An 18,276-nucleotide genomic window follows, 5' to 3' on the forward strand; every position below is an offset into this window, starting at 1 on the left:
ACCCGTCTGACCGAGCTTCGGTTATGAGCACAAATAGCCCTCTAAAAGCTGTACAGCGGGCTGCACAAACTGAATACTAATTTAAATCGGGAATCGTATCTGACACGGCTCTCTGCTCACCAGCTCTGCTGATTATGTCAGGAAAGAGCTTCTGACCCTGTGGCTTTTAAGAGCACTTGAGTTCCCAAGCAAGCCTTGATCACTGTTAAATTTGTGTACTTCACATTTTTTGTGTGGTTTTTCCACTGATTGTAGATGTGGGGAAGCATTGCCCAGTGCTCTCCTTTAACAGATTTTTAAATTCCCACGTCAAAAATGAATCTCTCTACCTCACACAATTAGTGTAATGTGTGCCTGAATGCATTTCCAAATACACCCTTAAAAGAAAATGTGTAGGAATTTCTTGGAAATACTTCACGTGTGTTTTCAACCCAGGTCTGTTTCCTCAGTTGTGCGTGTGATCTGAAACAGGTGCAGATTCATTCAGAGGAAGAAGAATCTTCACATTTGAGAGAAGCGGTAAGTTCTTCTCTTAATTCCATAGTATCAGAAAGACAGTAGTCCGTACAGTACAGTTTTTTTTATTGCGTACATTTACAGAACATTTCCAAGATAATGGATGTCAGGCTAGTCCTGGAGAGCTGCAGTGTCTGCGGGTTTTCATGGTTGACTTCCAATCAGCAGCCAGTTAAGGGCTCAAAAAAAACAAGGTGTGCGAACTCGTTAGCCAATAAGAGGCTTAACTTTGATGAGTAGCTTCTTTGGAATGTTTTTTTAGTTTTTTTTTTTTTTATATTTAAATTCTTAGTCAGTGTTCGAGAACACAGTTACATTCAGTTGCCAGTAGTGATTGTGACATCAGCATTAGAATGTTCATCCAAGAACATTCTGATCGCATATTTGTGACCTCACGCCCTGAAGGGTCAAATGTGTCACTGAAGTGGCGAAACGCACAGAAACCCAGCTCACTGCAGCCAGACACACAAGCAAAGAGGGCCACACTTATTAATGTCACACTTACTGTGACATCGGGTCAGGCTGAAGAGGACGCAAAAGCACGTCTGCATCTGGAGATATTCCCAGTTCATAGAATGAATATAAAAATAAAATGTGTGATTTCTGACAGCCCCCCCCCCCCCCCACTTCTCACCGGAACCCTATCCCCTACCGCAGAGAGTACTCGTGGATTTCCGAGCAAATAAGAAAGACAGCTCTATATTCTCCAGAAACAAAGTAAAAAGAAACTTGAATGCTTGAGACAAATAAGACCTGCATATTACGTTCCCCGTCCCATTCCTCCTGGAAGCTGGGCACTTGATACATTATACGCATTATAAATTAAACATACAAATTATAAAATTACATAACTTATCAATCATTTGTAGGACATGCCATGCAATTATTGCTATCAAAATATATCATTTAGATTTGTTACACAAGTTTATATTTTTTAAAAATGAAAGGTAATGCTTACAGAAATGAAACCGCAGACAGGATATTTTACATAAAGGTTTGCACACTTCCTTTACGATAGCATAATTACATGGTAAATTTCCCCCTTTGTGCTAAACAAAGTATAAGTGTACACATGCATACACACACACACAGTCTCACGCGCACACACACACACACACACACACAGTCTCACGCACACACACAGTCTCACACACACACACACTCTAATGCTGCACAGGCGATACCCACAGGGTTAATTTGACTGTCTTATTTAGGTTTTTTTAGGGGACACTCAGCATACAACACCCTTCATACACAGCTTCACACGGTAAAAACCAGCATGCGGTATTACCCCTCATCAATATTTAGAATTGTTTCATAATTATGTCATTTAAAAAAAATCTTTTTTTACTCTATCACTATTCAAAATGCCAAATTTATGACATTGAAAAAGTAAGCAGCTTTGGAACACTAGCTAGAATATATATAACTCAGTGTTGCTACTAAGGCAATGTTAGATTCCTACCCTACAATATATACAACCTGTGTGTTTTTCCAGGGCAAGAGTCTCAGCTTAAGTTTGAGTTTGCCACAGGAACCCTGCAGAAGTCCATAATCCTGCTGTATGAGTGTTATTTCACTGTGAAAATAACAACCGGGTGTAACAGTCAGTCATGAGAAGGCTTCGGTGTTAGGGACTGTGTTAGGGACGGTATTAGGGACTGGGGGGAGGTGTGGACGGTTTGGGAACCTCCTTCTCAAACCAAGATCTCTAGCACCAGGAATGTGCCTGTGCCTTGTGTCTATTTGTGAATTCAAGATATCTTCCTCTTCCTATTCCTTTTAAAACTCGCTCCGTCCCTCCTGTGCACTCTCTCTCGCCCCCTATAGGCAGCTATGCTTCACTGCAGCTAAACAGCCCTCAATTCAGAATATCTGATATCAATTTAGCTCTAATTAGCCAGGTAGGTCACAAGAGAACCCAGTTCTCATTCGCAGTAGTGAGCAGAGAATGCAAGGGATTGTGCGGCCAATCAGAATTAAGGAAGCGATTCAGCTGCTAGGCATTGAAAGAGTTTAGTAGCAACACCACTGACTCACAAACCTGTCCAGAAAAGAAACCAATGCTTTCCATAAAAATGGAAATATAGTTTGTGGATAAGAGCACTTTTAAAATGGTTCAAATGTAAAGAATAAACTGTGACTGAATGGGACCCAGATCGTGGTCTTCCCACACACACTAAAACGGCGTTCATTTCCAGCCACAGTTTCGCTCTGTGTTATTAGAGCTTTTTCAGTTGTGGAGCAGAGGAGCAGGTCTTCCCCTTCTACTCCATTTTATAGCGTGTGGGACCTTACCTGTTGGCATGACGGCAGACAGGTTGCGGGTGAGTAAACAGGTCACAGGTAAGTAAGCAGGTTGGAGGTGAGTAAGCAGGTCCCAGGTAAGTAAGCAGGTTTCAGGTAAGTAAACAGTTTGGAGGTGAGTAAACAGGTCCCAGGTAAGTAAACAGGTTGGAGGTGAGTAAGCAGGTCCCAGGTAAGTAAGCAGGTTTCAGGTAAGTAAACAGGTTGGAGGTGAGTAAACAGGTCGCAGGTGAGTAAGCAGGTCCCAGGTAAGTGAGCAGGTCTCAGGTAAGTAAACAGGTCGCAGGTAAGTTTGCAGGTCCCAGGTAAGTGAACAGGTCTCAGGTAAATAAACAGGTTGCAAGAGATTAAAAAGGTCAGGGTTCAGAGAAGAATCCCCAATGCTCACACACAACCTCCATCTCCACCCACTGGTCATCTGAGGGAGGGGCCTCACGGGTCCTTCCTTCCTATTGGATGTTTCCTTTCCTGTTGGACTTTTGTTTCCTATTCCTATTGGACGTTTGCTGGAGCCGGTACCATAGTCCGGCCAATGAGACCACATGTTGTTGAAACCACAAGAGTCCGCTTTACTTTTTAGGCCGGCTGAAATCGTAAGCTGCCTGTAACCAGCCAGACGTTTAAACACTTAAATGGACAGGAGATCCCCCAGATGAACCAGAACCTGGTCACCGTGGGAATCCACCGTAAAGACGACATGATTAAAATGCATAATATCTTCAGCATTACGGAAGAGTCTTCAAGAAATGGACGAGATTGTGAGGTAGGAACTCGGCCGTTCGTACACTCCAGGTTCCATTTTTTTCCCCCCGCCCCCTGCACGTCTGACCTCCCGCCACTGGGGGCAGTGTTCCAGTGGGGCTCACGCCTGGCTTGAGCTCTCCCACGACATGGAGGTGAAGTCCATGTCCGTGAGGTTGACGGTGAAGGGCGCCTCTACCCTCTCCGGCTCCACCCGCTCAGCGCCGCCAGCCTGACTGTTCAGGTTGTTGACTCGCCAGGAGTTCAAAGGTCGAATGGCCTTTCTGAAACGCTGTGGAAAGAGAAGACTGAGCGTGAGATGCCGATTCTCTTCCAGCTAGCAGCTACAACTTCCTGGATTAAACCTTAGTTTAAGTCAAACCTGCGGTAAACGGGACGGCATTAGAAAGTGTATTAATTTTGCTCTACGATGTTTCAGCTTTCCAAAGCAATACAGCTCCTTCCCCGTGACCTCTGACCTCCTTCGGAAGCCGCCTGATACCGTTTGCCCCGTAGAGGGCAGTAAAGAGGAGGTGCAGAGTGGTCTTGTGGGGGTGGGGGGGGGGGCATGACTTTACTCACGTCTCTGAGCGTGCCCGACTCCTTGGCGATGGCGACGATGGCCCAGATGGGGATCTGCAGACAGCAGGTGGCACCCATGCACACGCCCAGCGCTTTGCCCCAGCGCGGGAAGACGTACGACCCATAATGCAGCGAGGTGTTGTACATCTCAATGAAGATGTACGTCAGGATGAACTGAAACCAAACCGGTCAAACAGTCAAGCGGTTGAACTGGGTTAACAACTCGAGAGGTTGCGGGTTCCAGTCCCGCCCGGGGCGCTGTCATTTATTTAGCTTCCAGGTCAGAGGTCATGAAAGCTGCAATTACTCAAGACTCTATTGTCATAAGACCACAAAAATCTATACCAAACATTGAAAACTGCACTGCCACAGAATGTAAAAATTCTTGGTTTTGATAATCAAAACTCACCAGACAAACCAGACTGAATTAGAATAGGCTCAATATAGACGATGATGTGTACGCATCCTTGTGAAAAACAAGGAAGTAACCTGTGCGTGCAAATAAAGAATGCTGCTTAGTTCCTGTTTGTCGCCAACGCACGGGCATTTCACAGGCTGCCTTAACCCTGTTCAGCCTGAAACAAACGAGGAAGTCACACCGTATGTGGTAAACGGGATCCCACGATTCATCATCGTCTGAACTCACCAATAAGAGGCAGGGGGTGCAGAATACCCAGCATGCTTTGAAGTAGAGCAGGACTTTGGTACACCAGGGTGGACAACGGCAGATCATGTCAATGATGTCTTGACAGAATTGGTTTATACCTACAGACAGATGGACAGACAGACACAGACAATCAGACAGGCATGCACGCACACACACACACACACATAAAAACAACTTCCTTTTCTTCAGCTAACTTCCTTTTCTTCTGTATTGCATTGTGTGAGAACGGACCATCCTTGGGTTAAAGGTCACAGGTTCAGAAGCTAGATAGAGTCATGCAAGTGTATACATGAGTACATGAGTCGTTCAATCTAATAACAAACAATACAGGTATGGATTAATAACAAATACAATATTTATATCACTGAATGATAAATTTAATACTGCGCAGATTATCTTTGAAATTGAGGGGGGAGATGCAAGCTGGACCGAGCTGTGCCGAGCCAGGCCGAGCCAGGCCAGGCCAGGCCGAACTCACCGTAGAAGAAGGAGATCCCCAGGCACATGAAGAGCGTGATGATGATGAGGCCAAAGCTGGTGCTGAACGAGTCGATCAGGGTGAACCAGTAGATTCCTCCCTGAGGAGTGGCATGGCAGAGTCAGATCAGCAGCACAGACAGACATCACACCATCAGCACAGACAGACATCACGCCATCAGCACAGACAGACATCACGCCATCAGCACAGACAGACATCACGCCATCAGCACAGACAAGAGACATTACGCTCTCAGTACAGACATTACTATACGCTGTCAGTACAGACATTACTGTACGCTGTCAGTACAGACATTACTGTACACTATCAGCACAGAAAAGAGACATCACACCATCAGAACAGACTAAGACAGACAGTAAATTTATTAAAAAGTAAATTTGGTAAAATCTACACAGGCCATGTTTTTCGTGGTAATAGGTTGAATGCTTTGAAAATTAAAACATGTCTTTCTGAGCTGTATTTAATGACTTCAGTGCACTGCTAACATGAACGGCTCTCCTGACTGAATCCTAAATGGGGCAGGAAAACGCCAAAAAGTACTGAGAGCTGGACAGAAACATTTTCGGTTTTTTGTCTTTTCACAGGATATGTTGACGATACTGGAAAAGGTGAAAATGATCAGTGTTATCCTTTAAGAGCTAAGGGGTGTTGTTTGTAACAGAACTCCTCAGAGCACAATGCGCCTGGACAACTAATCCCATGAGCCTCCTGGGCAGAGCTCTGTGCCCCTGCTGCGGTTACCACGAACCCGATCGCAGCCATCGGGGGGGGGGGGTGAAAAACCCTTTCCCTAACCTCAGTGTGTGTCCTCAGGCACTACTGCAGAACAGTGGAGAGGGGAGGGAGAGGGGAGAGGTTTGTCCATTCAAGCAGGAGCTGGGTATAAATGTCTAAAGTGTCCCAGTGGGACAGTGCTGATCTGAGGTCAGTTTGCCTTTCGGCTCATAACGGGTAAGGCTGGGTTACAGACAGGGGAAACTGAACATAGATCAATTTTAGGAGAAAAAGCATTTTTTCCTCAATTCCTCACACCTCACCATTTGAAGCAGGACTTTAACATGTACACACACACACACGTGTCTACACAGCCCTGTCTCACACACACACACACACACACTCACAGTCCTGTCACACACACACACACTCACTCACACACACACACACACACACACTCACTCACACACACACACACACACACACACACTCACTCACACACACACACACACACACACGCACACACTCACAGTCCTGTCACACACACACACTCACTCACACACACACACACCTGTCTACACAGCCCTGTCTCACACACACACACACACACTCACAGTCCTGTCACACACACACACACACTCACTCACACACACACACACCTGTCTACACAGCCCTGTCTCACACACACACACACACACTCACAGTCCTGTCACACACACACACACACACACACACACACACTCACAGCCCTGTCTCACACACACACACACACACACACACACACACACTCACAGTCCTGTCACACACACACACACACACTCACAGTCCTGTCACACACACACACACACACACACACGCGCACACACTCACGTCGGTGATGAGCAGCAGGCCCATCAGGTAGAAGCCGAAGCAGAGCGCTCCCAGGAAGAGGGACTTGGCCTTCATGTTCCTCCTGAGCTGGGGAAACTCATCCAGCACCGCCGTGGTGATGCCCTCCATGTTACCAAACTACAGGGAGGAGGAGGGGGGAGAGAGGGAGGGAGGTGGAGAGGGAGGGGGAAGAGAGAGGGGGAGCAGAGACGGTTGAAAATTTGAATTGAAGAGTTTTGAATATGAATTTGAGCTGCGGGTTGGGGAGACAGGAGAGACGGGGAAGGAGAGGCGATGAGCTGGCGATTTACCAGCGTGTCCACGCCCAGCATGAACATCATGAGGAAGAAGAGGATGGACCAGAACACCGAGCCCGGCAGGAGGGCAAGGGCCTCAGGATAAGCCACGAACGCCAGGCCTGGACCTGTGAGGGGAGGGGCGGGGGCAGAGGGGCGCACAAACAAATAACACACTTTAAACACACAGAGCTCTGTGTTCACAGTAAACAAGCCCACGGGGGAGCAAGCACTCTCCAGCCTGCCGTGCGTCTGTGTTCAGCATGGCCTCAGGCTAATCTGGTAGCCACCACGGTCCCTCTCTTAGGGATCTCACACTCCGCGCCAGGAGGGCAGCACTTTGTCCAGGTTTTTATGGTTTTCCTTTCAGTCAGGAGCCGGTTTAGGCCTGAGAAGCAGGGTGCGCGGTCTCTTTAGCCAATCAGGGACTTAAATTTAGCTGTTAAGCGCTGAAACTGAAAAACTGCAGCCACAGTGGCCCTCCAGGACTGGAGCTGAACCTGCAGCCACAGTGGCCCCCCCGGGCTGGAGTTAAACCTGCAGGCACTGCAGCCCTCCAGGACTGGAGCTGAACCTGCAGCCACAGTGGCCCCCCCCCAGGCTGGAGTTAAACCTGCAGGCACTGCAGCCCTCCAGGACTGGAGTTGAACCTGCAGCCACAGTAGGCCCTCCCGGACTGGAGTTTGAGATCCCCGTAATAGAACCTGTCATTTCTTCCTGTCTACCGCAGGAAGCACAACTGCAAGGGAAATGCGATTAATTATCGATGAAGCGCTACCTGTGTCGGCCACCTCCCCCACCGGCACGTTCTTCCTCCAGGCCATGTGACCCAGGACGGAGAATATGGCGAAGCCGGCGAAGAAACTGGTGCAGCAGTTGCCGACGGTGATGACGATCGTGTCCCTGAAACAGAGCCCTCTTTCAGCGGCAGCCAACACGCAACGAGCGCCTTTGAACAGAATTATCACCACTAAACGCCTTCAGATCTTTAAAGGCGCTATATAATTGCACTCCATTATTATTACAGCCAGTATTTAAAGGGCATTTTTAGTACTGCTGTCGGGATAGAGGCTGGGGCAGACCTGATGACGTTGTTGTCAAACTTGTTGTAGGAAGCCATGGAGAGCAGGCCCCCAACTCCGATTCCCAAAGAGTAGAATATCTGTGAGGCAGCATCGTTCCACACCTGCCACGGAAGGAGGGGGTCAGAGGTCAAACACTGCTTCATTCTATTGGTGGGGCAAGGAAGCCTTTATGACATCATCTCAGAAGCTGAAAATCTGGCTGATTTGAACCAATCAAAGTGCCTTCCTGTGCTCTGTAGGATCAGGATTGGGTACCCCCACTAAGGGGGGTGTATGGTACCTGTGCACTGGCCAGGCGTTTCCAGTCAGGGGTGAGGTAGAAGGCCACGCCCTGCAGGGACCCCTCCAGCGTGGCCCCTCGGATGATCAGCACCACCAGCACGAAATAGGGGAACGTGGCTGTGACGTACACCACCTGGTGGTAAGGAGGAGGAATGACACCACAACGTGTCAGAAACACATCGAATAGATCTCACAGCCTCAGTCTCCGCGCTCATCAGAGTGAACACTAACAAACCCATCCTTCACAGGCACAGAGTAATCTCCAGTGCACCATAAATATGCCCACGTGTATCAGTGTCTCTTCTGACATCGATAACATATTTTATTTCGATATGTTTCCAGAATATTATGTTTCTGGAAGCGGATATGAAAGCGCCAGCACCAGGGCCGGCGGACCATCTGTCCCCTTCCCACAGAAAGCCGGCGAGAAGCTCACAGCCGCCGCTAACCGAAGCTTGCGCATTATATAATAAAAAAATGACAGCGTAATACCTCCAGAAAAGAGTGTGAAAGGGAGTTCATCGTTAATGGAGTACATCCTTCTGCCGTAGCTTGGACGGGGTTCACAGAAAATGGCCGTGCTTTAGCGTCAAGGCACGCAGTGTTAGTGCTACACAGCGTTAATGAGTGTAACACGCCACCTGTGCTGTTCCCATGCCCCCATATAAACACACCACACGTGCACGCTGATGCAGCAGTGCAATGCGAGGGGGCGATGTGGGGGGGGGCGCTGCTCTCTCACCTTGCCGGAGCTGCGGATGCCCTTCAGCATGCAGAGGAAGATGATGATCCAGGCGGCCAGCAGGCAGATAGCCAGGGGCCACCGCACGGGGCCCGGGTCATGCAGGCCCTCACTGTTCACCACGCCCAGGACACGCTCGCTGGGATACACACACACACAGAGACACACACAGAGACACACACACACGTACATATACACACACACACAGACACACACATATGCACACACAGATATAGACACATGCACAGACACACACACACACACACACAGACACACACACATACACACACATACACACACACACATACACACACACACACAGACACACACACACACACACACAGACACACACACACACACACACACACACACACACATACACACACACACACACACACACACACACACACACATGCGTACACACACACAGCCATTAATGTAACGCCCCAGTTATGTCTCTCAAGCACGGGGCCCCCACAGGCAGTATGGGGACACACACGTCTAACAGAACAGACATAATTCTTTATGTAGAAGGACTGTAGGAGCACACAGGAGAGAGAAGCGCTTACTTCCAGAACACCTCTGTGGGGCTCAGAGTCCTGTGGCTAGACCCGTTTACTGTGTTGTTTTGCTGAGAGAGAGAGAGAGAGAGGGAGCAAGAGAGAGGGGGAGAGGGGGAGCAAGAGAGAGAGGGGGGGGCATGATCAAAAAAAGTTAGGGAACCAGTTGGATTAAGGTGTTCCAAATACATATCTGAGGGGGGTTTGTGGTTTGGAGGAGTGGTGCCATTAGGGTTTGGGTCAGGGTTAGGTTTGGGGGGGTGGGGTTAGGTTTGGGGGCGGGGCGGTGTCGTACCCCACAGAGCTTGAAGTTGGCCTCGGCCTCACAGGACCAAGGCAGGGGGCTCTGGAAGGAGCTGCCCAGGTAGTAGAAGGTCCAGGCGATGATGACGTTGTAGTAGAGGCAGACCAGGGTGGAGACGCACAGCATCCCGATCCCTATACCTGAGAGGGGGGGAGGGGGCAAAGGTCAGCTGCGTTTGGGGGGGTGAGAGGGGGGCAGTGCAGCACAGCAAGTTAGGGTACAGGGCTGGGAACCCAGGAGGTTGTAGGTCCAGACTCTATTGGGTTTGCAGGTTCAGTACAATAGGTGCGCGCATGTGTGCACGTGTGTGTGTGTCTGTGTCTGTGTTTGTGTGTGTGTGTGTGTGTGTGTGTGTTTGTGTGTGTGTGTGTGCGTAATCCTCTTCTGTTCACCTGTTAATCCTGCACTACTCCTCTCCTGCAAATCCATTAATGATAGATTGCTCCACACTGCTCCACCCGAGTACATCTGTTACCTCTCCTCTTCTCCACAATCCAATGACATGCAGGTTAACTTGCATGGGGTAATTAGCATGACATTGCTGTACAAATGCATGCGTGCTCAGTCAACCTACCCCGCATAAATAAAATAATAATAATAATAATAATAATAATAATAATAATAACCCCTGCACACCTGTTAGTCCTCCTGTCCTGTATAGTGCGCGCATTTGGGGATCCTCGGGATTTTAAGAGTCATATTTATGGGTGGATATTTTGGGTGGATTGTCAGGGGTCAGGGGTCAGGGGTCACCTTTGAGCAGAGGGCAACACTTCCAGACAGTGATGGGCCCCGCGGCCCCGTACTGCCCCAGGCTCAGCTCCATGAGGAAGAGGGGCACGCCCGTGAAGAAGAGCATGATGAAGTACGGGATGAGGAAGACTCCTGTCGAGGAAGAACAGAAAAAAACAGGGGTCAAGCGGCACCTGAAGCCCAGCTCTGAGGTGAAGAGTTGACAGTGTGGAGTTATTTTTTTTAAGTGTTAGAAATCTACTGTGTGAAAACCTCATAGTGCACATCAACATGGCGGTCTAGAAATGAAATGACTGTCAGCGTTTTCTGAAAATGTTTTGCAACCGTTTTGCTGGCTAATGACGTTTTTTTTTTTTTTTTAAATCTGCACTGGATTTCAGATGCTATGTGCCAGGGGAACTCTCCCCAGACTGTATGCATTACAGCAGCTGCTCGGTCCTTATCAGTCTGCGAAACCACAAACAGTTTCAACACGTTCCATAACAACCAAAAAACACCAGTGCTTTTCTCTCACCTAAGGTGATCGACAGCACACTAAAAACCCCAACAAGTTCAAAACAGGAAGATGACTAAAAACAATCAATATAAATGATGTTTGCAAAAAAACTGGCTGGCTGGCTTTTTTTCCCCCACCAGGAAGCGGCTCTCCTTTTGTCCTGGTGCCGGCACTGTGAAGTTCAAATTCCAACCAGGAATGTTGACAGCGCTCCGGGCTCCGGTTACAGGCGCGGGCAGAATCCTGGGGAAGCTTTGTATTCCGGAACGGAGCGCCGGCGTGTGTCCGACCGTGCAAACCAGGAGCCGCAGATTCCCTACGCTCACCAGACGCCCAACTCAACCGCGCTCCTCCTCCTCCTCTCCTCCGCTCCTCCTCCCCGCTCCTCCTCTCCTCCTCCCCGCTCCTCCTCCCCGCTCCACCTCGTAACTACGGGAGCTTCCGCTGCGGTGTCACGCTTCCGAACGTCCGCACTGAATTTTTTCCGAAGATGCGTCGAAGTGAAGCGGACGGGAGAGGGACCTTTCGATGTTAGGACCACAGAGCTGAGCATCTGGTTAGTCTAAAGAACCCCCTCCCTCCCCCCCCTCGTTTCTCCCACAGACGCTAACCCAGTCGCATTAAGGCCTGTGAGGACACGCTTTCCGGTGAATTCCGCTGGCGGCGTTCCCGCGACGTTCCCGCACACAAAATCCTCCCTTGGATTCCCCCCCCCCCACACACACACACAGAACAAACATTTAATCTGGTGCCACGGTAACAGAACCCATGGCAACCCATAGGCAGGGATTCTAGGAAATTCCTAACACGCTGGGTGCCTCCTGCTCGTAGGGTCAAAGCTGCCTTTGGGCTCGTGCTGGTGAAACAAGGCAGGCCCAGAAGGGCGGTGTCGTGTTGCGGAACAGACGAGCTGGGACAGGCGAACTTCAGCCACGCCCTGCAGGAACAGGCTACGCTCAATAGAGATGGACAGCAGCCACATAGACTACACCATGCCAAAATCACACCCTAATAATGTGCATTACCAACACCCTGACCCTAATGCACATTACCAACACACTGACCCTAATGCACATTACCTACACTGACCCTAATGCACATTACCAACACTGACCCTAATGCACATTACCAACACTGACCCTAATGCACATTACCAACACACTGACCCTAATGCACATTACCAACACTGACCCTAATGCACATTACCTACACTGACCCTAATGCACATTACTAACACTGACCCTAATGCACATTACTAACACTGACCCTAATGCACATTACCTACACTGACCCTAATGCACATTACCAGCACACTGACTCTAATGCACATTACCAACATTCACTCTAGTGTGCATTCCTCCCAAGTCTCCATGCAGAAAATATTTGCCAAAGAATAGCATCAGTAATGATTGTTGAATTACTCGGTGTTTGTGTGATCTTGTTCAGGTAGGTATGCACTGCTCTCTACAGAACAAAGAAAGCGCCAGAGGTGCATTGAAGCCAATGTGACAGGTATGAAAATGATCCCTCCAGGGGCTGTGAAGTTTTTTCAGTTGGTGGGGGGGGGGGGGGGGATATGTTTTATAGGGGGCGGGAGTAGGCGGTTACTTCCGCGGTGTGAGCTTGCGACGCCGTCAGACGCCACCGCCACTGTCGCAGGCCGAGCGCCGGAAGAGTCACACCCTGAGAAAAGGCCGCCGTCACCACGGCAACCGACGGTCGTCACCAGAGAGAAAGACATCCTTTCGGGCGCCGTCCGGGTGGAGTTTCCTTCCCTTCAAACGCGCCGTTGCTACGCCGCTAAGCACCGCTGACGGCAAACACCGCGGTAACAGCGACGGGCCGCCCCGAGGCACAGCCGGGATTTAAACCCGCAGCCTCACCCCGGGCCCGGTTTCATTCAGTCTGAAAACACGAAATGTGGCAGTTGGTCTCCTGCAGACCTGCGTCAAATACGCGTTTGTTTTGGATTCAAATATTTTTCTGTGCTCTGTTGATCCTGCCTGGCGTACCTGAGCCGGCCAGTATGACCAGAAGGCGGGGTTTGCACTTTTTGAGAGTATTTCATTGGTTCCAATACACCAGACAAGGTCAGGAAAGCGTAGAAAAATATTTGAATCCAAAACAAATACAGTACGTATTTGACCCAGGTCTGGTCTCCTGCGTCGCCGCGTAGCGACGGCGGGCTCGCGCACGGCAACGCCGACTTGGCCGGACGTCTCTGCGTTCGCTTCTCTCAGCTCGACCCCACAAACGCCCGACGACGCTTTGCATCGTGCAAATTCCCTCCACGCTCCTGGCAGGATTACACAACCAAAGTCACGTCTGTAGCCTCCAGGTATCAGGTTGTCGTCCCTGAGTCTCTCTGTGCATCAGCTCAGCGCGCACGGCCACCTCTGACATCATCAGATCATCCCCCATAAGCCCTCACCCTACGTTCTGCACATGCATATTATATATCATCTTTAATAATAATGAGAACAGACTACTCAGCCGGTCTTTGAAACAAGATGTGTGTGTGTGCGCGTGAGGACTCTTTAACACCTTATGTTAATCACTCAAATGCAGAAACGTGCCAAAAAGACAGCAGACACTGTGGTTGGACACCAACAGCTAGCATGGGTAGAGTCTGACACCCGGAGTTATTCATTACAGTACATTTACATCACCGGTATTTAGCAGAGCAACTTACACAGCTTATTGCATCCACTGGATGTGAAGCCATTCAGGCAAAGTACAACAGCAGTGTCCTACCTGGGAATTGAACCTGCAACCTTAAAGCTACAAGTCCAGTTCCCTTACCATTATGCTACACTGCTGCCCAAATCCAGCATCAGGCATTTAAACAAAGCAGCTCCACAGTGGATGAATGTCCAGGTGTATCATTGGCAGGTGTGCTGCTAAGCGAGAGCGGGACCGGATCGCCTACTCACCTCCTCCGTTGCGGTAGCACAGGTAAGGGAACCTCCACACGTTGCCCAGGCCGACGCAGTACCCGATGCAGGAGAGCAGGAACTCGTACTTGCCCCCCCATTGCTCCCGGGGCGGGTGGGGGCTCGGGGTGAAGGTCGGGGACGGGGGGCGGGAGTCGAAAGGCGGCTGGGAGGCGGGGTCGACGACGTCGCGGGACAGCGTCCGCCCGTTCAGCTGGGCCGGCGGCTGAAAGGAACCGAAACACGCGAGGATGGGCGGTGACATCATCGGCCGAGCGGGACACCCCCAGCTCCGTTCCCCTTCCTAGGAGCGTCGCGGCGCACGCGTGTTCCCCCCCCCGATCCGAAAAGCTTATCGAAAGAGCCTGCTGGCGACCAGCGACGGCCCGTGAACGCTCCCTGCCGAAAAACTTCTGAGGCCTAAGCCTCCGAATGAGGAGGAGGAAATACTGGCGTTCTCCTTCCGCACGCAGAAGAGGAAGTAAATTTAGCCCCGTGCTTGCTCTGACAGACCGTCTTTCATGGCCTTAAAAAGGAAGTTGTAAACACAGGAAATTGAGCAGCAAGGGCGTGGGGGGGGTTGGTGACCATTATTAAGAATTGGGGGGTGGAAGGGGGGCCTTAAGGTCAATGGGAAGCTTCTAAAAACATTGTTAGGGACACGCCCCTTTGAATGAAGTCTGAGTTCCTCTATTCACTCCCTCCCTCCCCCGCCGTCGCTCCCCCCCCCCCCCCCACCGCCCGCCCGCCGCCCAATCACTCAGCAGCCAAACCATTTCATCTGGAGAGCAAACAGAACCAACCAAAGGGTGTGCCAATGCAGCCAACAACCGATCAATCAATGTCTGAAACACTAGTTCAGGGGTGGTAAAGTTCAAAAGTGACAGTTGCAAGCCTGACAGTTGTAGTAGGCCTACATGTAGTCTCCCTGGTTTGGCTTGGCATAAATTGGGTCAGAACAATAGCTGGACGAAATGAGCACTGTACCTTATTGAACCTGTGTTTTGTAGTTGTCCAATGGCCATGAAATGCACTTTTGTACGTCGCTTTGGATAAAAGCGTCTGCTAAATAAATGCAACGTAATGTCATGTTATGTATGCTGTAAGCCTTACATTGTATTAATGTAATTTTTTGTAAACACTAATTCTCTGTGTACGAAAATAGTGAGCGAAAAAAACTAAAAACACAAGAGCATTCCGTCGCTAGAGAGCTTTAGCGATTCTTTCACGGGCCGAAGCGGTCCGTGGTGCGTTTGGATCCGTCCCCTCAGAAGGAAAGGTGGCGACCGCTCGTCATTACTCAACAGTACCGCTCGACCATTCATCCTCAACCCACATCAAAGGTTCTCTTTCCTACACAGAATTTTTTAATTATTTGTCATATTATTTATGTATTATTATCATCATTATTACATTGCATTACTGTTTATTTGGCAGACACTTTTATCCAAAGCCACGCACAGTAAGTGCACACTGAAGGTCATTGGAAGACAAACTACAGAACACTGGTCAAATAAGGTCCAATACTCATAAAGTATCAGTCATCCATAGCCATGAACATCAAGTGGAGTTCACACAGTGAGCACAGGCTCGGTCAGTAAAGTTACGGCAAGTCATAAACTGGAAGTTACAAACATATTGCGTTTTGGCGCTTCCACATTATGGTGTCCGCCACACAGCCAATGCGGGAAGGATAACGACATACCAAGCAGGAACAATCTAATCGGCTTGGACTGGGGGGGGGGGGGTTATTTTGGCCTGCACAATGGTGTCGTAACGCCTCGACAAACCACAATCCACGCACGTACTTATTATACATGGCAGTGTAATCTTGCCCCATCCCAAATGATTGTTGTTCACAAGTGATAAAGTTGACCACTGTGGAAGAAACAAATGAACTGAGTCTTATGGGGGAAAAAAGTATCTGATGTACAGTAGCCTATTTTGACAGATTAAATTAGATATTCACATAACTCTACTGTATTTAGTTCTAAAGGTCTACCCTCAAAAGTAGCCTACTGTAGGCTATAGAGGCCTAATTAGGTAAACTTAATAACAACGAATGGTACAATTTGGAATATTTCAGATGAATTGTACAAAACATTATATGTTGTACAAAATATAATGTACTTTTTAGGCTCTTTCTCGTACCTTTTTCCTGAGAGTGTAGCCCTAGGTAAACCTGCTATCTCCCTACGACTTCAGTGTATGTTTTAAAAAACCATTTTAGACCTTGTTATTTCAATGTGGGTATAACAATAGAATGTTTTGAATACAGTGACGCGTTAACATCATTGTTCTTCGTCATCGCCATTGTATGACGGTTCCTATTTCCCCTTCCAACGCTCGTGCCCATCTGTTAAAAGTCACAGCCCCTTCGTGTCGGGAAAGTGATTTGCGTGTACTATTAGCACATTAAAATGTGACAGGCTGAAATGGGAAAGAAAAATACCTCAAGGTAATAGGACAAACGAACAGATTCCCAATGTTGTACAGTGATGTGAAACTGAAATGCGCGCAAGTTTCCACTATGTTTGACTGCATGGATGGAATGAAGGTGGACAAATTGCATTCGGCTACTATATATAGGCTACCTATTGTTAAAACAAATCGACTTAAAATTGTTTGAAAAAACAGGTCTATGAAAAAACACAAATAGCCTATATTATTACACGTTCATACGTTGTTTGTACTCGGAGATCGTCTGATTGCGAGTCTCCCGTCTGGTTCTCCTGACTTACCTCATTCTCTCCAGGGGTTGTTGTTTTCTCTTCGGAGTGGTTTCTAGGTGCCGCTTTCTGTTCTCCGCCGTTCATCTCACCCAGGGACGGTTCAGCGGTCTTCTTCGGACGTTCGCCCCATTGCTCCGGTAAAGGTTTCATTGAACGCGCGGACTGTGTTTTAGAGCGCCGTTCACGGTTCCACTATCGATAATATCTAATCTATTTGTTAAATAAAAGAAATCATGAAGCGCTTCTTTAAAAAAAAAGGAAGGTTTTAAAAGTTACAGTGAACCGATACGGAGAATAGAGCAGGTGTCGTCATGCTTTGCCAGCAAGCAAGAACAGCTCGGGTTGGGGAACCTGTTTGATTGACGTTGCGTCCCAGGTTTACGCTCACCTGAAGGCAGGTAAACCACACCCCTAAAAAAAACGAATCGTCTTTGTGGAATTATGTGAAAGCGAAGGGAATTCAAATGCATGAAAGCTTTCGCGTTTTGTTTTTTTATACTTACGCCTGGAGAGGTCACACACGCTTAATGCCATTTCCGGAGTAGATCAGCATTTGAAAAAACTATTCGAGCAACGAAATGATTTTTGTCAACGAAACGTGATAGCCCACTGGTGGTGAAACTGATTCCCGGTCTTTGAAACGGACTGTTCAGGTAATTGATAATTCTGTCAACATTTCATCTGTGCGCTGGAATGTGTTTGCATTGGAGTTTCTTTAGTTTGAGTTGTCCTCGGTTCATTTCAGGTCTCGTTGTATCTCCGTATTACGAATGCTTTCGTCGCTATGACAACAAATAACAGGAAACCTCAATTGAAACCTCAATTGCAACAGCAGGATATTATATGCTACTGTTTTTTTTTTAGCTACAGATGCACAACCTTTCCTTGAACAGGCACAGGGCCAGCCGGCATGAGATGACAGGTCGCAGTGAATAATAGTCAGTGAAATTAAGCCAGTATACATTTTCTTTGAATCCTAGCTTCCATATGTTGTTGTTGTTTTTTCCCCAACAAAAAGTACAGTCCAATAATCTTTTTTTGTTTCAAAGGTGGGCTGGGCCTACCTAAATGTCGAGGCATGAAACATTAACCTTTCCTAATTTTCTGAATGCTTTGGATAGCCTAATATTTTGTTCTTTACGATGTCGCATATATTTCAAGCCAAACCTGAGGGCATCAACTTCAACAACTGTCTGT

The 18,276-nt window shown here is 48.5% G+C and overlaps 1 protein-coding gene across 2 annotated transcripts; it reads right to left on the reverse strand.

The window, feature by feature from the left end:
• Positions 1–565: 565 nt before the first annotated feature.
• On the reverse strand, positions 566–18,012 carry slc6a7 (solute carrier family 6 member 7). 2 transcript variants are annotated; one of them, XM_064352791.1, is made up of 16 exons: positions 17,583–18,012; positions 17,089–17,490; positions 14,348–14,573; positions 10,919–11,050; positions 10,157–10,305; positions 9,871–9,932; positions 9,302–9,440; positions 8,558–8,692; positions 8,275–8,378; positions 7,971–8,095; positions 7,208–7,320; positions 6,897–7,034; positions 5,292–5,391; positions 4,793–4,911; positions 4,147–4,320; positions 566–3,856 (listed from the first exon to the last, which is right to left on the reverse strand). In XM_064352791.1, the coding sequence occupies exons 2-16, from the start codon at positions 17,227–17,229 to the stop codon at positions 3,686–3,688; spliced, it is 2,028 nt and encodes a 675-aa protein (XP_064208861.1). In that variant the 5' UTR covers positions 17,230–17,490; positions 17,583–18,012; the 3' UTR covers positions 566–3,685. The 2 variants fall into 2 exon arrangements, with proteins under 2 accessions (XP_064208861.1, XP_064208860.1); XM_064352790.1 differs by having other exon boundaries at positions 17,089–18,012.
• Between the last annotated feature and the right edge of the window lie 264 nt (positions 18,013–18,276).

This window comes from Anguilla rostrata, chromosome 9, assembly GCF_018555375.3.
Source record: "Anguilla rostrata isolate EN2019 chromosome 9, ASM1855537v3, whole genome shotgun sequence".
In the NCBI taxonomy this organism is placed as follows: domain Eukaryota; kingdom Metazoa; phylum Chordata; class Actinopteri; order Anguilliformes; family Anguillidae; genus Anguilla; species Anguilla rostrata.